At 39.5% G+C, this 24,987-nt stretch overlaps 3 protein-coding genes and 2 non-coding genes across 7 annotated transcripts; all 5 read right to left on the bottom strand.

Moving 5' to 3' along the window:
* Window positions 1-15: 15 nt before the first annotated feature.
* ldhbb (lactate dehydrogenase Bb) lies at window positions 16-5,552 on the bottom strand. The gene is made up of 8 exons (XM_026919674.3): window positions 5,097-5,552; window positions 4,444-4,580; window positions 3,164-3,281; window positions 2,742-2,915; window positions 2,473-2,646; window positions 2,163-2,280; window positions 1,947-2,070; window positions 16-412 (listed from the first exon to the last, which is right to left on the bottom strand). The coding sequence occupies exons 1-8, from the start codon at window positions 5,149-5,151 to the stop codon at window positions 245-247; spliced, it is 1,068 nt and encodes a 355-aa protein (XP_026775475.1). The 5' UTR covers window positions 5,152-5,552; the 3' UTR covers window positions 16-244.
* A 1,130-nt stretch (window positions 5,553-6,682) lies between these two features.
* On the bottom strand, window positions 6,683-12,473 carry slc25a3b (solute carrier family 25 member 3b). 2 transcript variants are annotated; one of them, XM_026919568.3, is made up of 8 exons: window positions 12,319-12,473; window positions 11,824-11,973; window positions 10,440-10,564; window positions 9,597-9,776; window positions 8,943-9,124; window positions 8,155-8,327; window positions 7,836-7,946; window positions 6,683-7,242 (listed from the first exon to the last, which is right to left on the bottom strand). In XM_026919568.3, exons 2-8 carry the CDS (start codon window positions 11,960-11,962, stop codon window positions 7,082-7,084), a joined length of 1,071 nt encoding a protein of 356 aa, XP_026775369.1. In that variant the 5' UTR covers window positions 11,963-11,973; window positions 12,319-12,473; the 3' UTR covers window positions 6,683-7,081. The 2 variants fall into 2 exon arrangements, with proteins under 2 accessions (XP_026775369.1, XP_026775368.1); XM_026919567.3 differs by lacking the exon at window positions 10,440-10,564 and adding an exon at window positions 10,193-10,320.
* On the bottom strand, window positions 7,395-7,605 carry LOC113530230 (small nucleolar RNA SNORA53). The gene has a single exon (XR_003403126.3). It is a non-coding gene; the product is annotated as a small nucleolar RNA SNORA53 (small nucleolar RNA).
* LOC113530229 (small nucleolar RNA SNORA53) lies at window positions 8,619-8,846 on the bottom strand. Its single transcript, XR_003403125.1, has one exon. It is a non-coding gene; the product is annotated as a small nucleolar RNA SNORA53 (small nucleolar RNA).
* Window positions 12,474-12,879: 406 nt separating the features above from the next.
* tmpob (thymopoietin b) lies at window positions 12,880-17,983 on the bottom strand. 2 transcript variants are annotated; one of them, XM_026919975.3, is made up of 7 exons: window positions 17,858-17,983; window positions 17,294-17,563; window positions 17,087-17,204; window positions 16,163-16,339; window positions 15,635-15,738; window positions 14,943-15,049; window positions 12,880-14,602 (listed from the first exon to the last, which is right to left on the bottom strand). In XM_026919975.3, exons 2-7 carry the CDS (start codon window positions 17,519-17,521, stop codon window positions 14,227-14,229), a joined length of 1,110 nt encoding a protein of 369 aa, XP_026775776.1. In that variant the 5' UTR covers window positions 17,522-17,563; window positions 17,858-17,983; the 3' UTR covers window positions 12,880-14,226. The 2 variants fall into 2 exon arrangements, with proteins under 2 accessions (XP_026775776.1, XP_026775777.1); XM_026919976.3 differs by having other exon boundaries at window positions 14,943-15,046.
* Window positions 17,984-24,987: the final 7,004 nt, after the last annotated feature.

Here is a 24,987-nt window from a genome sequence, read left to right as displayed (position 1 = left end):
TCAGTGTCTGTAAATATTGGCTGTTTGAATCTTTATTTCCAAACTTTAACAACAATTAAGAACGAATATGCATATTCAATGTACATTCATTTTACATGTTGATTGCACATTGCAGATGAGAGCTGCATCTAGACCTGCATCTGCGTTTGATCATATTATTAGTGTTATAAGCAAGGGATAAGACAATCATTCTAAAGCTGCTGTACGTGTGCTGAACGAGTGCACTTTCTTATGAGCATGATTCTTACAGATCTTTTAGGTCTTTCTGAATGTTCCACAGTGTGTCTGCGCTTTTCTTCAGCTGAGACACCTCGTCCTGGGTCAGGTTCATGTTGATCACACTGCTCACTCCTCTGCTGTTCAACACACACGGGAGGCTCAAGAACACCTGATCACTGATCCCGTACATCCCCTGGGGGGCAAAATCAGAGCAGAAATGTTCATTTTGCTTTTGTCAGGAATGTATTTCGCCTCTAAAACTTTTTTTTTGTATATTTCATTGCCTCAGAATGAACATGGGATTTTGTTTAAATCTACAAAACTTCAAATGAATAGAAGAACGCCTTTCCATTATTTATTAACAATTAAAAAGAAAAATTGTGAGATTTAAAAGGTATTCATTCCTTTTGTAATTCTAAGGCTGAATTTGACTTTGCAATATATTACGTTTCGAGAGATCTACTCATAGAGAAGCACATGATGCAAGACCACCTCAGAGGCACTGAATAAACTATAACTCATTTCAACCCGTAATAAAGAAAACGGAAATAAAAGGATAAAAGCTACAGTGATAGTGCCTAGTTCTAAACCTAGTCTCAGAGCAGGAGTGGCACTGACTGTATTACAGCAGCTGCAGCTATACAAAATGTCGCTCTGACTGAGTTTCTGAGCCAGCGGCTGAGGTGTTCATCGACAAACAATTTCCAAGATAGAGAGTTATAATACAGTGGGAAGGAAGAAGCTCTTTCTTGTCCTCACATGAAAGCAATTTGCAAAACAACTTAGAAGTGGCAGAAAGTTTTGTGGTCTAATGAAACAAAAGTGAAACTTTCTGGCTTAAATACCAAGTGGTAATTGTGGTGTGAATCTAATACTGCACAACTGCCTGTAATGTGAAGCTTAGTAGTTGTAGCATTGTTATAGATAGGGCTGGCTGGTATAAATGGCCAAGTTAAATGATTCCACAGAGTAAAACCCCTTCTTCGTAACTCTCTTCTTATTTCCCAAAATACTTTTGATGGGGAAACTAAAAGTCCAATCCTAGCACAAATTACTCAAAGGGACAGGTTTTGAATGAAAGTGCTAGCTAATTTAGTGGTTTCCTAACAGTAACACCAAGTTATTCATTTTTATCCCCCTACATTCAATATGAAGACCAACAGATGGTTTTTTAGCAGCAGAAACTGGCAGTCTGGTCAATGGTGATAGGAAGTTCCTCTCTGACAGAAAAGCTCAAACTGGGGAGGAAGTACATGGAGGACAACACCCCAAAAACACTACCAGGGCAACAGATGCCTAAAAGGTCTAAATGTCCTCGAGTGGACGGCCCAGTCGGAATTCTGACCCTAACCCATGTGTAGTGACCGGTGTGACCTCAGAATTGCTCTCCACTGCTGCTCCCCAACTAATATAACAGCATAAACAATGTTGTAGAGAGGAATAGAGAAAGCTCGTTCCATCATGCTGCAAAAAATATGAGAGTTATCGAAAAAGACTACAACCAAATACTGAGCAATGGGAATAAATATTTATGAATTTCTGACACTTCAGTTTTGGATTTTTGTCTTCCCTTTTTGTCTATACCAAGAGAAAAAGTTTCTGATTCACCAACATCCAGTCAAATTGATTAAAATCCCAGGTTATGACAATCATGCATTTGAAAAATGTTCTGGGGCTCAATACCTTTTCAATGCACTGCATGTTTTTCTCCCGTATTAGCTACTGACCTTGACCATAGTAGAAATGGGATGAATTCTGTTCAGGTTTTTAATGAGGCTCTCTGTCAGATCTGCTACACTCAGTCCAATAGCCCAGTTAGTGTAGCCTTTCAGTCTGATCACCTCATAGGCACTGCAGGTAATCAACATAAACACACAGGGTATCGTTACAACTTCTGTGGTGGTCACATAAATGACAAACTTTAAATTGGATGATTAGCATACCTGTCAACTACCATCTTGTGAGTCTCTTTCCAGTTCTCCCTGTCACTGTCACTGCCGATCTCTGGGTTCAGTTTCTGGAGGTTCACACCTGCTATATTTGCACCACTCCAAACAGGAACTAGGAAGCAAATAGAAAATAAATCAGTGTGAGACTATGAATGAGTGCATACAGAGAAAACAGAGACTTGTGCCACCTCATACATACTACTTGCTGACAGGAAAGAGCATCTGTAAGCATCTGTGAGTACTGGAACGACTGTAAACAGGACTATTTTTACATAAGGCATAGAGATTCTGCCTGCTGTCTTACCACTGGAGTCACCGTGTTCTCCCAGGATCCAGCCGTTAAAGCTGCTAGGGTGGACTCCCAGTCGTTCCGCCATCAGGTACCGAAAACGTGCTGAATCTAAATTAGTGCCACTGCCGATGACGCGGTGTTTTGGTAGGCCGCTCAGCTTCCAGGTCACATAGGTCAAAATATCCACTGCATACACACCCGACTCAGGATTACAAAGGTAAAATTTTTGCATTTAAAAATTTATATTGATTCTTCATTCGAACAAGAACATGTATGGGTACCTGGGTTAGACACCACAATGAGGATGCAGTTGGGGCTGTATTTGATTATTTGTGGGATTATGTGCTTGAAGACATTGACATTCCTTTGGACAAGGTTAAGCCTGCTTTCGCCCTCCTGTTGGCGTACACCTGCTGTCACCACCACGATGCGTGAGTTTGCTGTCACTGAGTAATCTGTGGAAACATGAGCAAGTGAGTCAAATACCTGCATTATATAAGACATAACATGGCCACATCATTCTACCTGAATTCAAGTCACTCCAGACATGGAAAAAAACTAAATATTTTTATCAAATAGGCCACATGTCGATGGATCCCCCTGGACTCCCTCCTGACCTGGATTTCCCCAAGTGTGCCCCTGTAACAGCAGAGCTGGTCTCAACTATAGCCATGTAGTAATTCTGCTACCTAGTAACACTTACCTTTTCCTGAGACAATTTTAGGAGTTTTGAAAAAGAGACTTCCATGCTGCAGGTCCAACATCTCTCCTTTTAGCTTGTCTTCCATCACATCCACAAGGGCGAGCTCATCAGCCAACTCCTACACAGCAATAGAAGGCAGAGCAGTCTGATCTCATTTATTCATCTTCAGTATCCTGAATCTATCCTGGGAAGATTGAGTGTGAGGCAGGAATACAGTCTGGTCCTACTACACCCAGTCCACCACACTCATTCACACCTAGGGGCAATTTAGAGTAGCCAATCCACTTGCATGTTTTTGGGAGGGGAGAGGAAATCACAGAACCCAGAGGAAGACCACATGGACATGGGGAGAACATGTAAAACTCTGCATAGACAGTAATCCAAGCTCAGGATCAAACCAAGGACTCTGAAACTGTAAGGTGGCACCACTACCTGCTGTCTGATTTCCATGTTTTTCCTTCTCTGCTGTGGGCAGAATTGTAGTAGCATGTTCCTAAGGTGATAATAATCAGTGAAATGCCGTTCACTTAATCTACTGGAAAAGCTTAAATATTGACCATCAAATATTTACTGATTAAACAAAGAGAACTATTAAGTTTCAAGTTTTGTCCTTCTTAGGCCTGTAATCCAGCAGTACAAGTAAAACGTGTATTTCTGCACTTACTCTTTTTGTATTGTAGGTTTTATTCTTTACTCTGTTTTTCTTTTCTTTATGCACTAACTTTGTTTCTGACTGAATCACTCCAGCGCTTGTATAAGCCGCCAATAGTCTCTGGTCCTTAGTTATGAGTCATTACAGATTCTCCAGTTCCTTTGTGTCATTTCACCTTCAGCTGTTTATACTTTCTGTGAGTCACTCTGGAAAAGGGTGGCTGCTAAATCAGGGGTTCTCTTGTTAAAGGGACCCCTTTAACAACTGTAAAATACATACCGTGAACCACCTCTGCATATAATAAAACTGTTCAAATATTAGGCTTATTATTCAATGATTGTCTACTAGTGTAGTCTAATAGTGTACAATAATTGTCTAAAACCAGCTAATAACTATAAGAACTTGATAACAAATGTAATAATTTTGGTTGTGATTTTGACCACTGTAACAAAATTAAACTCACTTACCTCCAGGTTATGCATCACAGAACCCTGAGGGTCCCCAGAACCCATTCTGAGAACCACTGTGCTAAATGAGTTCATGTAAAACTGTAACCAGTGTAACTCACAGAGGAATGGCAGCTGTATTGAGAGAACTACACAAGAGTGCAGAGGTCCACAAGTCTTACCTGCAGCAGGATGCTGACGGCACATGCCATGCCCACCTGACCCACTCCCACAACAGTCACCTTGTTCCTGGGAGGCTGACCTGGTCCACTGACGAGGGGGGTGATGAGCTTCTGCAGCACCGATGCCATGTTTAGCACTGTAAAAAGGAAATCACACACACATCAGTGCTAATGTACGCAAACATGCAGGAGTCTGGGAGGTGATGTGTTATTTGATATATGGTTAACAGCAATCATCGAAACATATGTGCTGTTTAACGCAAAAATAACAGGGAATAGTAGATGTGCACATTCTGCTTAAGGGAAATCTTATCATCAGGTTTCAACATTATTATACAATTTACACTAACACACAAATGGGGGTAAAGGTTTATCAACTAAAAATATTTTTAACTAATATCACCAGCTATTCTGGGAGTCATATACAGTACATCTGTATAGTATTTACATTGTTTTTTATCAGTGAGTTCTTATTCATCCTCTGAAAAACTCATTTGATATCTGTTCCAAGTCTCCTTACATCAAGGTCACATCTATGACACACCCACACTATGGAAGACAGACACACAAACCCACTCATCTCTCAGTACATAAAATCTGCACACTAAAACATTTATCTGCATTGCAGCTTGACACAAACACAAAACACTTGCCTTGCCTGTAGATGCTTTGAGCTCCCAGGTACAAATACCACCATGAAGTCAACATGGCAGGGCAGCTGAGAGGAGAGCAGGTGACTGCAGTGTTTCGGCAGTGGCGTCGCTGTGCAACACTTCCTCAAAGCTGCAGCAGAGACAGCGCGAGAGGAGAGGAGAGGAGAGGAGAGAAGAGGAGGGCCGAGTCTCAGTGACTCCACGCCTCCTCCTATGAGGACTGTGTGTAGTAAAAGACTGAGCCTCGTCTGCAGCTAATGGTGTTATTGTAATCCTATGACACTTTATTCCAGTGAGATCTGCTCTGAATAACTGAGGAAACCACTCAGACTCAAGAAAAAACCAACTGATAGAATGTTGAACTTGGTATGCTGAACCAAATATTACTCAAATTAAACCAACTTAGCCTTCAACTGGCTTTTGCGAACTGACAAAGAAATTCACTTAACATTATTTGAAATTTAATTGCATATAATCATGTCCTCATGAATTTAGGACAAGTCATTAAATTAGAAAATTTTCTCAAAAAATGAGGACAAGTTGCTGAAGTTGTGAGGTCTTCAGCACCCTGAACAGAATGAGGGTTAAATTCATTCCAATTTATAACCCGTAATGTAAATTATAGTCTACAGCAATGACTCTCAGAGTGACTCCAAGACTCTGGAGACTCTCCATGACTCCAAGAGATTTGCAATTTTCAAATCAGCCAGAACCCACCATTATTAAAGTTATTATGACTAGAAGGAATGTAAAGGGAACCTAATAATAATGTTAATAAAAAATGGGGATTATGTTTAGTTTGTTTGGCAAAAAAAAAAAAAAAAAAAAAAAAAAACCCTCAAAACATCAAATATAAAAATATATTACACATTTAAATAATGTACCTAATTTTTTTAAATCATTTATAAAATAAATCTGTACTGAGGGGTTCCATAAATTTAAAAGGTCCTTAACTGTAAAACATTTGAGAAATCCTGGTGTAGAGAAAGTTTATAACTTACTCAGAACACTTACCACTGAACATTATACACATTAGCTAGCCTAGCTCTTTTTAGGAAAATAGGAATTGCTGTAGTGTCAGAAGTCTTCAGTGAAATTGATTTATAGGTGTGGAAACACAACAACTGAAGGTAACATGCTAAAGCCTATTTCGTGTTGTCATCTATTCATGTTGCTCATGTAGATCAGTTTTATATCCCATGGGAACCCCTCACTTTAAAGAGGACACTGGTTTTGTGGTCCAAAGCCAACCAGGTCAGGTTTTGAATATGATTTGCATGTCATGGCTGCCCACCCAGACACCCCGTACACATTCATGAATATAAAACCAACTTCTTGAGTTGCATTTAAATTGGATTTGCAGCAGGGCCACAATTAAGCCCTGACTCAAGGGCTCAAACAGCTGCATTTTTTTTTTAACTAAAGGGAATTCCTAAATCAAATTTACAACAAGCAAAGTGCAAAATCTTAGTTTCTGGTTCTCAGTAAGACTGTTCACTAAAAACACTGGAAGCTTTATCGGCTAGTCACTTAAAAATACCCACAATGCCAAGGTGTAAAAACAACTCAAGGAGTTCAAAACAATGTAAAATTAATTATGGACATTCTTTATTGCATACGTTTTACTTGAATATCCAAATAACCAGTGTGTGAACATGGAATACTTTTGGGACATATCCTGTATATCAGTTATTCTTGTAGTTGAGGAGAGTATGTGCAAAATGACACTTGAACAGAAAGAGAAAGACAGCTTCACACCTGGAATTTCCAGATCATCTTTTTTAATCATACTATTGACAAACAGTTTAAAACCAGATGGAATTCACTCATGTCATAATCTAAATGAAACCTCTATACATGGAGGAAATTCCTCTCAGTGTCCAGATGACTGAGACGAGCAGCAGCCTGGGAGGAAGAGTGTAGCAGTGGGAGTTTAAATATAGAAAACAGGAGGGAACGTGATTGACAGGGGAATGAGCAGTTCTCTACTCTGTGAGACCCAGCTTCTTCTTCAGAGACTCTGGCATCTCGGGTGGAGGAGGGCGGGGCAGGCGGAAGTACACCTTCACAGAGTCATAGATGAACCACTGCAGGGCTGTCAGGGTACCGATCATAATGATACGGGCCACTAGACCCTTCCACACACCTGGGAAAAGAAAAGAAAATAAAAAAAAAAGGAGCCAAGTCAGAGAGAGAAGGAAGAAAAGAAAAGAAAAGAAAAGAAAAGAAAAAAAAAAAAAAAAAAAAAAAAAAAAAGCACTACTAAACCCTACTCATTCCATGTTCATACTAAAAGTGCTTGTCCGCCCTCCAGCTTGTCTACCCTGGTGAAGGCCACTATGGGAGCCAGGGCAGCAACTGGGCTGAAGGAGCAGGTAGACTGCTCTCACACGCCAATGACTCAAGCACCTCCAACTGTACAGCCGGAAAAGCTGCTGGGAGCCTCCACCCTGGAGCTGTGACACTCAGAGCTGGAAGACTCCCCAGAGGTGGATCTAAGGAGCGTGTGGTCCAGGTAAAACACCCCCCCATACTACATCATACCCCCATACTACATCATACCAAAGGTAGGGCATTTAAGTATTTAAAAAATATATATATATATTAATTGCATAATTTCAGAGAAAAAAAAAAATTTGTGAGAAAATTTAATCCCAGGCAGACATCCTGATGGTATACATTTGCTTAATACCAAATTTGTAAGTGTAAATGTTAACACACAGGGCACAAAGCACTCACCCATGGGCCCAAGCCTCTTCAGCACTTCAGCTGCTGTGCTTCCCTTCTCCTTGTTCAGCACAGATACCACAGAGTCGGCAGGGTGGGACACAATGGCACAGAAAACACCAGCTACACAGGAAGAATAAAACCACAGCGGTCAACATTCAAATGCATCTTTATACCTGCCCTTTAATAATGCAAAATAGCAGTTTTAGCACGCAGGAAGATTTAAGCTCATTTATAAAGTTATTGTTTATTTAACCTGATTGGAAAACAAGCAATGCTGTGAGCCTAGTCCGTGTAGCAATGTAACACGGCTGTGATCAGCCAAGCTTACCAATGTAACCAGCCACAAAGGTGACCACCAGCTGCTCGGGCTTGCTGCACTCACTGCGGGGTTTGGGCACCACATACTTGTAGAGCATCTCAACTGTGCGCTCGAAGCAGGCAAACTTCATCATGGTGTAGGGGATCTGCCTCATCCACAGGGGAACCACACCCTTGTAGAACCTGCCAAAGGAATATTCATATAGAAATTTACTCCACAGCTGCCAGGCATGTGAACGTTATTTATTTATTTATTTTTTTTTTAAATTGCAGCCTTAGAAAACTGCCTGCTTATAGCTTTAGCCCAAAACCCCCCACTGAGGCAGCAGAGGGCGATACAATAAAAATGACTTTGTCCAGCCAAAATCGGTGTTTGACAGCTACAAGTTAAAGTCATCAAACAAACTGATGGCACACATCATAAATACGTCAATCTGCCTTAATAAGATAGTCATCTTTATCTGAACGAGACTGCTTGTCCGCCCTCCAGCTTGTCTACCCTGGTGAAGGCCACTATGGGAGCCAGGGCAGCAACTGGGCTGAAGGAGCAGGTAGACTCCTCTCACACGCCAATGACTCAAGCACCTCCAACTGTACAGCCGGAAAAGCTGCTGGGAGCCTCCACCCTGGAGCTGCAACACTCAAGAGAGCAGCAGCACCAGAGCTGAAGGATTCCCCAGAGGTGGATCTAAGGAACGTGTGCAGCAATTTTGTCTATAAAATCTTACCCAACACTTTTTGCATGTTAATCTAATGAACAACTCAAAAGCCTTCGGAAATAAAGAAAGAGATACTCACGCCCAGAGACCCTCCTCAGCGTACATCTTAGGGGCGCACTCCCTCAGGGTGTTGGCATAGCCAGGCTGGGTCTGGATGCGCACTTTACACGCCTCCATAGGGGCCAGAGCTATATCAGCAAAGAACTCTGCGCTTGCAGAAGCTGCGAGGTACAGAGAGGTTCTCCACAAGTAGGCATTTTCCTGATGAACCAGAACAAGAAATATTAAACTGTGGCCTGCTAAGAGAACATTTATACACAATTTCATGGTAGGCAAACTGATTGTAGACAAATTTCTACTTTGAGGCAATCAGGCTAACATGAGCTGTCATTAGCACTGAGGTAATTTATAAAGAACCACCCAGACGACAAATATACAGTGAAAATTAACAGTTAACTTGTTATTTCCTAGAGGAAAAAAAAAGCCAGTTTATAAGCCTGCCTATACTGCAAGCATGTCAACTGGACACTGGTTTCCATTAATCCTTTATGTATAAATGACCAATTAGATAATTTAAAGAAATATACAGACAGAATCATGTATCAAGGGGCCACTGATTTCTGACAATACACTGAAACTTTATACACGCATGTTTTCCCATTAGTGATCTACATCTGCCATCTAGCTGAATAGTTTTATATTGAGCCTAGGTTGTCCAATCAAAGGAACCCACCTCTCCAAGCAGGTCACCATACAGGATCTTGAACACCTCATAGAAGCCAAACTTGCAGAGACCCTGCATGGAGTATCCGATGAAGGTGGGCGCCCACCCCTTAGCGAGCCCCCGCATACCGTCTTCCCTGATTGTGACTGAGAATCCATTAAAGATGCTCTTGTATTTAGCAGGGTCCACCTAAAATGAGACATTCAATTAGTGTAGCAGCTTATTGTGCACATATAGAAACATGAAAGGTCACTTTCATTCTGTGAACTGGTTGGTTATGATGAGTGCATACCATGTTCTCATGTTGAAAATGGGATTTACATGCATTTCAAAATGACAATAGAAAACATTTGTTAGTTTTTCTTTTTTAATTAAATTATTAGTTCCTTCACATCATCAGCAGAACGATCACATTTTAAGAAGGCATGAAGAGTACCAAATGCACAAAGCATCCCAAAAGGGTCAGACTGAATTGTTCTGAACATTCCATTTTATGCAAATAAAACAATATGCTTATACAAATAAAGTTCTTGTTCATGCCTGCTTAAAATGGATAGTGATCATCTTCAACTAGCTAAATTTTTGTTGCTGAAAGTGATACAGACCTGAAGCCGACATTTGACCAAGTCAAGGGGCACTACAGCTGTGTGTGTGATACCGCAACTCAAGATGCCCCCAAAGCCGCAGAGTGCGTAGTATTTTGATGAACCAAACTCACAGCTATCACCCGAGTCTGTTATATGAGGAACACAACACACACATGCTCATGCATCACAACACAATATGTAACATGCTGGGTAAGTGCCGGGGTCACACACTCCACATGACTCCAGCAGTCATACACAAACGGACCTGCATCCTGCATTTAACCAAGTCGAGCGGCACCACCGCTGTGTGTGTGGTGCCACAACTCAGAATCCCACCGAAGCCACACAGGATGAAATACTTCTGTGAGCCGAACTCACAGCTGTCTCCCTCTGAAGAGAAACACCGCATTACAATCATTGGACACTTCACACAATGTCTTGATGGAAATTAGTGGAATAGTGAAGGTGGATTTTTAGTGATTAAGGTCATCAGCTAATATTTCCACCTTTGCTAAAATTAAACTCTTTCATCAAGATGATTTTAGGTAAACTAAACTGATCAAATGCATAACCCAAGTGTTTTAGGTGACCCCACAGATGGACAGGTCACAGGAAGGGCATTACATAACATCAGAGCAAACTCTTTGCCCTTTAAAATTCCTGACCCCTTCAGCTGTTTTTACACTGATTTTAAACACTTCCAGTCATTATGTTCACTTTTCCTTCTGATTTTAAAGACCTTAGACTACATTATATCAGAAAACTTTCAGATCCTCTTTTGGATATTAAATGTTTACATTTCTGTCATTTTTCTTCAAGAACTAATGGGACGTACAGTGTAAAGTGCTGTGATGAAAAGAAGAGTGATAAGATTTCCAGAAGATCAGATAACTACAGTATAAATAATATTAAATAGGACCCCACAGCTGCGAGACGAGCCAATGGCGTTGCGCGTTGTTAATACGTCTCACATACGCAGCGGTCATGTGCCTAGGACACGTTAAAGAGAACGCGATGTACTATAGCACACTTCATATTTCATATTTATTGACTGCACGTCAGATGGAATGTTACTGTTAAGCGAGTAGAAGATCATAATGAACTTTCCCCCAGATTTTCACTACCCCAGGTTGACCCAACTTTGTCCTTCACTGCCCTCCATGGAAATTCCAACCAGGCCTGGGATCTTATCGGCAAAAAACAGGCAGTCAAGAAGCATTAAAACCCCACGAAACGTGAACGCAGCACACACCAACTAGTCAGGGGAAACAAATGGGAAAATAAGGTATTGCTCAACTTATCTACTCTGGCTAACTAGCTTGCTAAAGCTACGCTAGCTTATGTCGATTTAGCAAGCGAACGTTAGCTTCCTAACATGCTGACCTTTTAAATGCGACCTCCAGTGCCATGGACGTCCACTGAAACAATAATTCAACGATTAAAAACAGAAATAGTAAAAGAACAGGGCTGATGAGGAATTAATCATCATACTTAATTAGCTACAATAACTAACTAGATAAAGCTGACAATGAATGGCCAGCAGTGGCTATGCTACAAGCTATGGATTAGCAGCAGCACTTAGCAAAGAAAAAAAAAATCACTGCATTGTAGTTGCAGAAATCTAAACCTCGCCATTCCTGGCAACCCACCAGCCACTGAAGCTGCTGCCAGTCTGCGGGTCTGTCCATTAGCGGCAGGCCGTGAGGGCTCCTCCGTTTTCTGCAGCGTGAACAGCGGGGCGCTGAAGGGATTTGCCCGGGCCAGATGTAGCAGCGTGCTGGGATACATTTTGTTGGTAGCTAAAAGTACAAGTACAAATCAAAGCATTGGCCAAGCAGGAACAAAAACATAATAAAACAACACACACAACAGAATAAACTATATAAACAGACAGCTACCCAACTAGGTGGCTTATTTGCCACATCCCACTTTTCAATGACAAATAGTGTCAAATTAGCTTAGCGGCGCTTCGGCATTAGCCCGTTAGTCAGGTCATTAGAGAATACAGGGCCTCCTGAAGTAAAAACTTAATATTAACCACAAGCTTAATGGCCACAAAATGTAACAGTATAGATAATCTATGAAAAAGTATATAGTCTCACAAGCAACAACAGAAAGCCGGCATTATGTTAAAAAGTCCTTACATCTAAACACGTCGCAAAATGGCGCCTACGTCCTCCTCTACCGGCCGCTCGTAGAGAACTCACACAGCGCACCGGCGCCTTCTAACCCGCCGCAGAGCAGCGGAACTGCTCACGTCACCCACCGTCCTGACCAATCAGACTGGACAACGGGCGGAGCCTCGCCAGATTTTTTTTATATATATATATATATATATATATATATATATATATATATAATATATATATATATATATATATATATATACACACACACACACACACAACCTCAAAGTGGTCCAAAATCACGGTTCACGATAGAGATCTTACACGTATATAAGATTAGACAGCCTGCTGCTGTGCACTTTACTGCCCATGAAGGTCAAACTAAACTGAATGACAGTGTAGGCTCACATTTCTGACATGCTTCACCAAGACATGCACAACTGTACACACTACTGAATATATGGTAGAGGACTAATCATAGGTTCACATGTGAATAACACAGACCTTACAATGTTACCATACCAACAGAAAAATTTAATTTAACCTAAATGCAATAACAAAAAACATAAAATAACAGAATTCAGCTGTCTTTCATATTTTTTTTTATTTCACACAATTGTTTTATTTAACCAATGATAGACACCCAGTTCATCCAGAATGAAACGTTCCAGTTAACCATTTGATCCTATTAGCTGCCCTGTGACAAAGTGCAAAATTTATGTCCATTTTTAAAAACACTTTCTGTCTTTCAGACAGTAGGTTTAAACTTAAATGTTTGCTGCAACTCACTAGCACATATCATTCCAGTGAACTGTGTTTACTTGTCTTTAAAAAGATATTTTTAGAAGAAAAAACATTAGAAAAATATTGCAGTTAAAAAGCAGACATTTTCAAATCCAAGTAGTAAAAGACAAAAACTGTATTTACTGTGTTTACTGTAAATGTATGTATTTGAACTAAAAGGTTCTACACTACTTCATGCTTGTCAAACAGACGCACACGTGATCTTCTGATTTTTTTTTTTCAGCTGCAGCAGAGAAAATATTTCACCTAGATGAAAACCAGCGTTTGCCCAAAAGGGAAAAACAGGCAGGGTGGTTAAACTTTGTGTTATGACGACTTACAGCATTTGACAAGTATACTTTCACAACACATATAGATAACATACCTAATGAGTCGACACCTAACACAAAACCAGTCATACATAAATGAATAAAAATCATGTCTATAGCCTGAGAGGAGAGCAGATAGTGTAGAGATGTGGACGAGGGGCTGATGCCGAACCAGCACGAGTGGCCCTAAAAGCAAACTTCATAACTGACCAAGTAGACTAGTAGTTTGTGCACATTTCCATGCTACTACACACATAGACAGAAACATAAAGATATAATTACAAAAGAATATATCTTTGCTATCCTGATAACAGATTAAAATTAACCAGCACAGAAAAAAATGTATGTACATACAGTAATCTTTTCTAAAAATCCACTGCACACAAAATAGTACGTTTTAGCATGCCCCGACATTTTAAACTCACATTGTGATGAGCATCAATGCCTGTGATTAACATATACTAATGCCCTTTAGATGATATCTAAAACAAATCTGTTTTTTAATGGAGTATGTCTAGAAGCACTACAGGCAACATAGTGGAAATTGTTTCATCATGATACAAGGCTATAAAAATCACTATTTCCTCCTGACCTGGTAACCTGCTACAAAACAGTAAAAGCAAAAGGCAAGATGAAAACACAGTTCACACAGTTTAAAGACTAATTAAAAACTGGACATGACTGAGAAGTTGGACTGCAATAATTAAACACAAACCCTGCCAATATGTTGATCCTCCAATCTATCAGATGGGGATCAGATGGGCTCAAGTCTGAGAATAGAGACAGCTCATGCACACACTGGGAGAAGATGCATTCACTCGCTCCCAGAATTCTCTTCCTGGCTAATAACACCAATCGCAGTTAGGAGGGGCGTGACCACCCTGTCCTGTAAGAAGAGCATGCAGGAGTCGATCTGCTCACTGCTCACATTCTGAAAGACATAGTAAAGTGAGGCAGCCAGCATGAGGAACACCAGCAGTTTGAGCCAGATGGAGAAGGAGCGACGGCGTGGACGCAGCTCAGACGGTGGAGAGAATGACAGAGCATGTGATGGAGTGCTGTGACTGTGTGTGAATGATGACTTGGTGGTTGTGAACACACGCTGGTGTAGGAGAGATTCCTCTGGCCAGAGGTCAAGCGGCCTCGCTGGACGCCCAGCTGCCCCATGGATAGGCCGCCGACAGGTAGCACTGTACACAAGAAACAGACAGTGTGAGGGTGAGGTATTACTTATACAAATCTATACCTATAGCCATAATACATAATACTAAAAAAATCCATAACCATGGTTATATTGACTCAATTACTTTGCACAAGATTATGATATTCAATTTATTGCATCAATCAAGTATGTTTAAATTCATGACCATAGTTGGTTGATTTGGATTATTTTGCATACACTTCACTTTAAACCTGTACATGTGTGTATTGTGCTAACAATTTTATTTACATTGGATAAGACCACTAATTTAAACGAAAATGTAAATAGGGATGTGGTCAGCCTGAGGTAATCTTAAGACTTATACTCACCTAATGCCTGTGGGTGTAGGAGGTTCATTAGGGAATATTTCTTTTAAAATATCACCTCTGTCCACAGAAAATGACCGCTCGTGAGCTGCTGTTGTCTCCTCTACCTGCTAAAAAGTCACATATTGTATAGTCAAATGAGTCAGTCATTGGCCCTGTGGTCTTATGGAACAATATTACCAAATCACAAAGAATCATCAGAGAGGTTAAAAAAGGTTGCTTTATATCTAAAATACAAAGTACAAGCAATTAAAGGGAAAAAACATTGTATTGTGGACTACTTCTTGCAGTCAAATTCATTTACAAATTATTAGATTTTGAAGAGCCAAAATGTTATGTTCATTCTGGCAATGTTATGTTAATAAATACTGCAAAACATGCAGTTTTGAGCACAGTCAGTCACTTTCTATAACAATAACAAGCCATGTTTTGTATAATGATAAACTCCTGCCCAAGAACTGGGGAGTTACCACCTGACTAAGAATTACCTACATAACTGCGTAATGTGCACTTGGTTCTGTACAGACACCTTACTTAGCAGTTTTCAAACAATTAAACAAACATTCTTGGGAAATGTTCTTACCATGTTAGAAATGGTATTAGAAATTTCTACTGGTTTATGAATTTCTAGCAGCTTCGCAGTACTACTGGTACTATGGCACTTAATTGTCCACTAATATCGCTCCACACTCTACCTTACTGCTGTGTCGGCTGCTTGTCCTGGTGGTCACGGGTGTTTTTCCTCGGCTTCTCACGGGTTTTGGTGCTATAGGAACTGGCTCTGGCACTGGTTCAACATCTACAAACAAAAAGAGCAGAAATAAATGGATGGAAATCAAGGAAATCTAAATGACAAATGCATGAAAAGACACAATGTTAACAACTACCCAGTTCTAAGCTATGAAATGTTTGGATTATTGAATTCAGCAGACTTCTTGAGTCTCTCCATACTCGTTTAGGATTTATTATATGATGGTATGAGAAGACTCCAGTTTTATCTGTTCTACATCTGTAAATGAATGTTTAAAACTTGCATTTCCTGTTTCATTATAGGAGAAGCCTAAAAAACAATCACCGTGCATTTGGGTTAATTTTAAAGAAGCAGTTTTCTACAACTAGAATTATTACGAACGTGAATTTAGGAGGAACTTCACTTGTTATAGCCCCAGTGATTAGTTTAAAAAAAAAACAAAAAAACATACAATAGCCAAGAATATTACTACCTTCTTCCTTGTCGCTGTACTGATCCTCCACCGTGTGTGTGTTGCCGTTCTGACTGCCGTCAGCCTTCACAGGTACGGTCTCTGGAACTGCAGTCTCAGGTTCAGGTGGTGTGATCTCTGAAGAAGGTTGATCCAACAGCTTCTGTAGTCTCTTCTCATAAAGCTTACGAGTTGAGGCTGTTGCACATAAAAAAAAAAAAAAAAAGATCACACAACCACTCATGCTTTGCCATTTAGCAAATTTAAAAAAAAAGATTACGTAATTAATCTATTGGAGTAACCTAATGAATAAAGTAACATACAGGTGAGTGCATAAATCTGTATACACTTACTTCAAACTGATGAAACCATTTTTGAAGACAAGACATTTAATGCCAGTTCCTTTATTACTAAGCATCACAAGGATCAAAGTGTGCATGTTCAACAATCGAAAAAGATTAGTCTGAATGTGATGTAAATACATCAGTTTTATTCTCTTTCTGGCAGTTTTGCTTAGTTATTTTGATTCCAGTCTCTAGCAGGGTCTTTGCGTACTGTAAGTTTATTTCATTTCTGTATTGTGGCTCTCAGTGTCGGCATTCCTGTACACTTTGATTTATATATATATATATATATATATATATATATATATATATATATATATATATATATACATACACTTTGGTATTTTTTAAGCCATTTTCCTGACCTCACTGCCTTCACTTACTGTAAACTGTGTGAAGATTTTAGCCAGTTTGAAGCTTTCAGACCTTAAATAAATAGGTTAAATAAAGAAAACACATGCTGACAGTTTCAAGTCAAGAAACAATATGTCTATTGAGGCATTGTCTGTTTTTATTGTGAATTATTTTGTAATAGCTTGGGAAATACTGTCACACTTAAATTTTTAGCACAGTTTTTGTCACTGTAGGGCAGAAAACCTACCGACTATAGGACCAGGATTGATGCCATACTTCAGCAGCTGATCCTTCAAGTCGCTGTCGGTCAGACTGGCAACATCCACCTCCTCTTTTCGATTCTTATCCGTCTTTTTTGTAGCTTTCTGCAGATTGATCACAAACCGATTAACTCACTTAATGAACTGAACACAGGGTCTTAGAAGGGCTTTGTTTTTTTTTTAATCACACTTACTTTTCCTGATCGACTTCTGTTAGAGATGACTGGTGTTATTTCGTCGTCACTGGAGAAAGTATCGGCTGGAGAGTGTTTCTTGTTCAGGACGGTCAGGTGTTTGAGGTAAAGTTGGACATAAACATCTTTCCTGTGCTCGCCGCTGGGAAGAGGAACCTCGTTCGCAAGCAGTTCGCTCTTAAGCTTGTCCTTTGTGAGAACGGACGGGTCTTCAAGGAATTCCGCCATGCTTTACCGGCTTGTTTCCAGACCAAAGTAGACACAGTGTATCTAATAAAAAGCCAGTTCAGTTTAAAGTAAGTAAAGCGCAATAGTGAGCCACAGAATCCCCCTCTTGAAGAGTTAATGAACTTGCGCCGTTGTTGACAAACGTCACACCGGCTCGAGCGCTTCACCGCGTTTGAATAGACTCACAGATTTACGCGGCAAAACACTTAATGTTACTCTTTACTTCCAAACACGGCTTCTTAGCGCCGCCCAACACCCATGTCTTAACAAATACAAAAATGCAGTTATGTTGCAAGGCTTTGCTTTGTTTATACATAAGTAAGAACAAATAACTACCTCTGTTACTGGTTTGCTGTATCCCGATGGCCCGTGCGCGCCTCTAGCTGGCACTGTGAAATAAAACGAGCGCCTATTGGCTAGTTTGGTTTAGTAAGGCGTGCTGGGATTGGTGCAGAGCAAACGACGACCAACCGCCGCATCAAAGAGCGCGATAATGGACTCGATGAAGCCGCGGGGGCGCGCGCACCCTTTGAAACACACCGTTTCGGTTTAGCTTGTCTGAATGTCTGTAAGAGACGCAAGAACAGCAGAATAAATGTTATGTGAGGAGAAAAAATATATATAATTTTAATTTACAGCCCCCATTCGAAGCCGTTTATGTATCTCTGGGCTTATTTATTCTCCCAGGACTGGCGGTGTGGAACAAAACGAAAGTTCCTCAAGATGGCGGCCTTAACCATCCTTAGAGATATGGGCAGGCTGGTGGAGGGCTAGTGTTGATGATTCTGTTCATTTATCATATGCACAGCATGTTAAGGATCTTTGTACAATGAAATGTTTATGCCAAGGCTCAGATAATTTGTTAAGAATTAAGGCCAGATACCATTAATTAATTAATCAGATGTATTAAAATATATAAATGAGGCAGATAAAAATATGTGCTTTTATTGCACTCATTTAAAAAAAAAACATTTTACTAAAATACTTTTTTTAAATACTGTGAATACATCCAATTAACAGACTTTATTAATATTATTTAAAAAAAAAAAATTTGTGAATATAGGTGTCAGGCAGGCCCACCAACATGACCCAGTCCTGTGAATTACTTCTAATAATCTTAGCATATAAAAAGCAAAAACCAGTTCAGCCCCCTCAAAACTAGAAATGGACAGAAACTGCCCCTTCTTTTGAACAAGGAAGTATACTCATTGACCAGTGCTGTCCAAAAGAGTGTATTGAGGTTTGAATAGTACCATCTAGTCTTACCTGGGCCTCTGCAATCTTTAGAGTGGCAATCATGGATAGTTTAGAGCCTGTCAGCAGCAGCTCGGTGCAAACAGGGCCCTGGCTTTCTTCAGCTGTTTCTGAGGCTAGAGTTTAACATGGTGGTTCAACTGCTATGTCTTTATAAGCTGGGAAATATCTCCCAGACACAACTGTAGACATATCATCTTCATGCTCCTCTGATAAAGAATGAGTGAGATGACTGGCAAGTGAAATATGAGGACAGCTTTGTACAAAGGCACAGGCCTTTGATTTGTACAAAATCAACTACTGAATTATCAGTTTTAGCTGAATCAAATCTACCACTAGGTTGTAACTCAGATTGCTTTCTGAGCTTCATGTTGTGCTATTCAGCCAATGCAAGACAAGCTTTTAATCTCAGACCCAGTATCTTTTAACCTCAGCCTCAGCTCTTTTGTAATGTACAATGAACATGATTCAGGAATTTTTTTCCACATTAAAGTGCATAAATAAAAGCAAATTCAGTGATTTGTTAACAGAATGTTCAGGATACCCTATCAGAGTCAAGTGCTTCCCTCATGGATGTCACATAGGATTCTGAAGAGAAGTAGTGCAGCGATAACAGTCAGAAGCATAAAGACCTTTCAAAAGTTTGATATCCTAATAAAATGTAGGGTTTAAATGAATTCAGTGAACAGTCACTACATAGTCTCGCAAAAACTGAAGATGAAAAAAATGGAAAAAGTCCATTGTGTACATTCAGTCTTATCTGATGTCAGTTACAGTAACCACAGTTCTATACTACAGTATGATATGTTTTATGTTGTAAAGAAAGTGCTATTGATATGATATGAATCAATGTTTATATTTACAGTTTACAGCATTACAGGTCTGGCAGAAGTCTATCTGTGTAAAATGAAATCTTTGGTTACTGAGAATAAGAATGACGATCCACTCAGAACTAAGGAAATTGCTAAACCCAGAGATAGCGAAATAAGAATAAAGCATTTCACATTTTTAAAAAGAGACATACAGTAGTGGCTGTTTTCAATGATAAGCATATGATAAGTAATAACACCACACAAAATTCTTACATTAGTATTATAAGGTTCTCCCATTTATTCTTCACTCAGATACAACCTCATATTATTAAGGTTAATTCACATTAACCTAAATTCAGACAGCAACACGGACAAGCAGCAAAAGCCAAAAAAAAAAAAAAAACAGGCTGATTGACCCTACCACACATGATGAAGCTTAGTCAGTAATAAAAACAAGCGCTGGACAGAGGGTCCTTCACCAAAACGGAATTTCATATGGATTTTTTTTTTTTTTAATGATATGATATTATAAATGGCTTCAATATGCAAGAGACCATTCTGCATTAAATGTAATAAATTACACATACTTCAGACAAGTGGGTGAATTGTTTGCGCAGCAGGGAGTGTTGCTACCTCACAGCTCCAGGGTCCCTGCTTCGGTCCTGAGCTCAGGTTACTATCTGTGTAGAGTTTTGCATGTTCTGGATGTGTGGGTTTCCTCTGGGCTCTCTGATTTCTTCCCACCTCCCAAAAATATGCCATCCAGGGTGCCATGATAGGGTCCAGATCTAATGCTGTAAAGCAGGTACTGAAGATGAATGCCTGCTTCATACCATAAAGAATTTGCTTTAAAACTGCTCATAAGCAATAAAATATAAATGAGCTGGCATTCATACAGATATCATATTAGTTATGTTAGGGACTAAGTACATTTTTACTGTTTCAAGAGTTTTGTCATGTGTTTTATGTCAAGTATATTAACTATACTTTCATGTGTTTTATGTAGCATAAGGAAATGAGAAAAAAACAAAAGAATATTATACAAAAATAAGAATAAATACCATGTGTTTTTACATCATTGAGTTTACTAGGTATTGCATAGAAATCAAGTCTTTGAAACATAGTGTGAAGAGCTTAAGAGTAGCCATTAGTATCATAAGAATTTACTTTTTAAAAACTGCTGACATTTTTTGACATTTCATAAATTGAGGTTTGAAGAAATAATGAGCCATATGACAGTCATAAATGTTTTCATATGAATAGACAAATTAAAAATAAATATTGTAATGTTTGAACATAACACTGAAAGGTTAAATGTGGGTCTGAGCAGAGTTGTCACTGGACTCTGAACAGTTTTTTTTTGTTTGTTTTTTTTTTAATTCCACTGCCTGTCTTTGACCAAGTACTACACTTTGCTGGGCTCGATTCCTCCCAGCTCCAATGATCCAAGAGTATACGTGTGTGGCTGGGTGTTGATTCTGACCACTGTCTGGCGTTTTTGCATTCTAGTTCACTGTGGTTATGAGAGTGGTATGAGGTGGCACACCTCTCTGACCTGATGTATGTATTCAGGGTAGCACTATAGCTTATAGAACTGATGCCTATATTCTGCCTCAAACCACATAAAATTCAGTGCTTAATCTTCACCGGGATCTCTGACATGATGTTGCCAATAACGTGGTGGCAGTAATGCTTTAAAAGTGTCAAGCTTCTAAGAAACACCTCCTCAGCCTTTACTGTATTTCATTTATACAGAAAGCCAAAAATCACATAAAAGTGTCTTTTAAAGCATAACAGTGGGGCCCTCAGGAAAAGGATCTGAGATACACGAAGCAATTATTAATAATTTTGTGTATAAAAGTGGTTTTAAAAAAGAAAAGCCATATAAATTATAGAGTTGATGACAGGTTTCTAAATGTCCATTTTACATTTTTGTGGTTGTGGATTTTCATTAAATAAAACAATATGGCACGAAAGTCCATACAGTATGATCAGGACCATGTTCATCTGTCATAACAACCAATAAATAAATATATTTTTAAAAATTTGTTAAATAATGACATCTTGCTGGAATGGATTTTACTTTCAGAGAAGAAAAGCAGTGCTTCTGGTGTTATTCAGCAATACAAATTAACACAGCACTCAATGAAATTTTAGCTGCACTCAGCTAAACTAACATGCCATAAGACACAGATGAATGACAAATTAAAGGAAAAACCTGATTACACGATTACACCCTCCCAGGTATTATCTGGTTGTGGCATGTATAAAAATGCTGAGCAGGCCCAGTTGACCTCAGTTTTGGATCAGGATGGCAAGAGGAAAATATCATAAGTCATAAAGGTTCATTATTATTGCACAGATGGTAGGAGTTTTGGTCACAAACGCTGAGCAGTTGGCTATATATTTATACTGTGTATCATCATGCCCTGTCATATGACTTTTAAAAGCAATGAAATCAGTATCAAATGAATTAAATCAACAATTACACGTTTATTTTAATTTGAAAACCTCACATTTTGGTTTTAGTATTTCATATACAATTTTTAAATAAGAGAATTTGTTTTTTGTTTTTCTTAAAAACTATTTATTAATATTCTATTGTGGAACTTATCCAGAAATCAGTATGTATGTAATGGCCATCATGTCCCATGGAGGTGACATGACATAAATCTCAATTTTACCTCTCTATGTGGGGTTGTTCAGGTGGCAGGGATACTCAATATTCTCTTATGGACAGCTCTACTGTGGTGCAAAATGAGAAGTCAGGACATTATTCTTGACAAACCCTAAAGCAACAGGCTCCTCAAAGGATGTTATTCATAACTAATTACCATCAGGCCATTGGTGTCAGGCCAGAGTAAGATGGTAGCTTTTCACATGAGTTGAATAGGTTTGTCCTGGCATGGAAAAACCTATCCTGCAGCCTTTGCACAGTATATTCCCCTGTTGACAGTCCAAAATGTACTTATAGGACACACACCTCGATGTCAACATCTCTCACTGCAGGAAAGTGAGACGCCCCTTCCCGAACCCTGGCAGCCCACCTCCTTACGAATCGTGTGCCAAGCAACTTCTCCATTTATTTGTCCAATTATTATTTGAGCCATCATGCTGTTTTGTTTGGCAGATATTGATAAAGGTCAACTCATGTCAATACAGGGTTGCATTCAAAAGCAGTGTGAACTTTGTCAGATCACTTTAGCAGATTCTGAATAGGTGCAAGCCCATGCCTTTGCCCACCTACTGTGTTACCTTGCCGTTTTCCATTTTCGTAACTATTGCTTGTTATCGCTGGAATTCCACATTGGAGATCCAATGTACAGAGCTTGGCACAAAGTGTTCATTCATGATGCCAAGCACAATTACCTTTACCAGCAGAACCGTCCTACTTTCCTAAGAAACAGGATCTGGCTTATAAAGACTACACAGCAACAGTCAACTTAGCTGATTGATTCAACATGCCATGATTATAGGAACCATTATACCTGAATACAGTTACTAGCATTATTTCTCAACTGTTGCTGACTCAGACAAATCTTAAAACCCCTTCCATAAAAATAACCACATGCTATTTCAGAATCAGGTTCATTTAAGTGTTGTTTGTACAGAGCATACAAACATTAGAATTTGATATTTGATTTCTCTTATACACAGGAGAAAAAAGGCGGGTGGGAAAACACAGAATTTGTTCAGTCTTAGGCCAGATGCTTTGTTCTGTGAAACAGTGACGATGTGTAAGGATTGATTGATAAAAAGAAAAGCTCCTCACCTGTAACAAGGCATAATGATTAGAGATAAGTGAAAAAAGCCTCTCTCAGCCTGTTGTATTACTTTACTGAACCATTCTCTCAATGGAAACTTAAACTGCTTTTTAAGAATGAGGAAGGTTTTTCAGTTTGTTGCTAAATTTAGCTTGGCCCTGTTCAGACGACAGGTTCCTGAGCCATTTTCAACAAAGATGAGCCGTAGGATTTGCCCAGGGCCCAGCGGGTGGCGAGTGCCGGTGGTCTGCTGTTCTCTTATGCACCAGCTTTAAAGTAAACACTGCAATTCTGCGGTCGCCAACGCCATGGCAGCCAGCAAAAGGCCTTACTGTGCGGCAGCACACACAGCTCCGGTGTGCCGTATCCCAGACTTCTCCTCAGGCCCCCCTCTCAACAACAGAGGACGAGGTTGAGAACCTGTAACACCTATGATGTATGATCCCCCAAAATCTGGTTAATTACCTCACCTATCAGCTTTCAACTTTGTATATTATTGTACATGTTCTAAGAAAGCTCCTCTTCTTCCATATTCATTGTGGTGTGTTGTGTTATTGCACTGAATTAAATTAGAAGAGATGGGGCACTTCATTATGGAGTAAATATTTGTGTAGTTTACGTATGGTTGGGTGGCAGGCTGCTAAATAAACCAGCCGTTTACTGGAAGAGTTTTCCCTCCAGACGATTAGATAAAATCAAGACATGTTTGTGCATGCGGTTCAATCGCCGCAGAATTTTTGACAGACAACATAGGATACCACCTGCTTTTCTTTTCTGAAACAAGTGAGAAATTAATTCTTTTTTCTAATGCCATGTCCTAAACCACTGTTAATACTTGGTCTGAAGAACTCATTAAAAGTTGTCAATAACTGCAGAAGTCACATTTGGGGTATTGTATCACAATCAGGATTCAATTCAAAACTTCTAATTAAGTATATTTAGTATGTAATAATTAGTATAGGTGATTATTGCTCACTTACCTTGAGAGAGAAACAAGGACTTGATGTGTGACATTGCTGGTGCCTTTAATAAAAGTTAGAATTTTCCCCATGCAAGAAACGGACATAATGCTTTGCTATTTGATTCAAATCACTAATTTATGACCACTTGCTGCAGGGTTCTTGTTAGGAAATTGCACCACAAATTTTGAATTCCAGTGCCCATTAAGAAGCTCACTTGACTAACCATGTTTTATGTAGAGCAACAGTATGCCCATATGAAGCTAATTGATAATGTGTGTGTCCAGTAAAGAGCAAAATAGTTAGAACATAGAAGTGAGATTCAAGCAGCAAAAAGGTGGTGGGAGGTTTGGGGAGGGTGGGCACAGCAGCCTTGTAGGTTTCCAAACTTCTTAGTGTTGCTAGCAGAAGGATTTACTGTAACTCTCAGACAAGCATTCACAGCTTGGGCTCTAAACGGTCTGTTGGCAAGGTGGCCATGTTGTCTCTGGCACAGAATCAAACCCACTGAACTGAGGTCCAAAAGTACCTACACAACACAAACCAGTGGGATGTTTGAATGATAAATTGCCGACGTTCAGTGGTAGAACAAAAAATATTGGCCTTGCTGGGGACATCAGTCTTAATAATTTCACAGCAAGATTGCATCCTGGGTGGTTTGGTTGACCAAAGCTATG

The sequence above is a fragment of the Pangasianodon hypophthalmus genome, chromosome 9 (assembly GCF_027358585.1).
Source record: "Pangasianodon hypophthalmus isolate fPanHyp1 chromosome 9, fPanHyp1.pri, whole genome shotgun sequence".
Lineage (NCBI taxonomy): Eukaryota > Metazoa > Chordata > Actinopteri > Siluriformes > Pangasiidae > Pangasianodon > Pangasianodon hypophthalmus.
Note: the sequence above shows the minus strand (reverse complement) of the source record. Positions and strands in the feature narration are given on the sequence as shown.

Coding starts and splice junctions, on each gene's coding strand:
- ldhbb (XM_026919674.3), bottom strand. CDS start 5,151: ATGTTGACTTCATGGTGGTATTTGTACCTGGGAGCTCAAAGCATCTAC. Junction 2,647..2,741: donor CATTGTGGTGTCTAACCCAG/GTACCCATACAT, acceptor GTGTGTATGCAG/TGGATATTTTGACCTATGTG. Junction 2,281..2,472: donor AGAACACGGTGACTCCAGTG/GTAAGACAGCAG, acceptor TTTGCTTCCTAG/TTCCTGTTTGGAGTGGTGCA.
- slc25a3b (XM_026919567.3), bottom strand. CDS start 11,962: ATGTATCCCAGCACGCTGCTACATCTGGCCCGGGCAAATCCCTTCAGC. Junction 9,777..10,192: donor TGGTCAAATGTCGGCTTCAG/GTCTGTATCACT, acceptor GTCTCATTTTAG/GTGGACCCTGCTAAATACAA. Junction 9,125..9,596: donor ATGGTGACCTGCTTGGAGAG/GTGGGTTCCTTT, acceptor CTGGTTCATCAG/GAAAATGCCTACTTGTGGAG.
- tmpob (XM_026919975.3), bottom strand. CDS start 17,521: ATGGCGGAATTCCTTGAAGACCCGTCCGTTCTCACAAAGGACAAGCTT. Junction 16,340..17,086: donor CAATCCTGGTCCTATAGTCG/GTAGGTTTTCTG, acceptor TATGTGCAACAG/CCTCAACTCGTAAGCTTTAT. Junction 15,739..16,162: donor GTACAGCGACAAGGAAGAAG/GTAGTAATATTC, acceptor TTTTGTTTGTAG/ATGTTGAACCAGTGCCAGAG.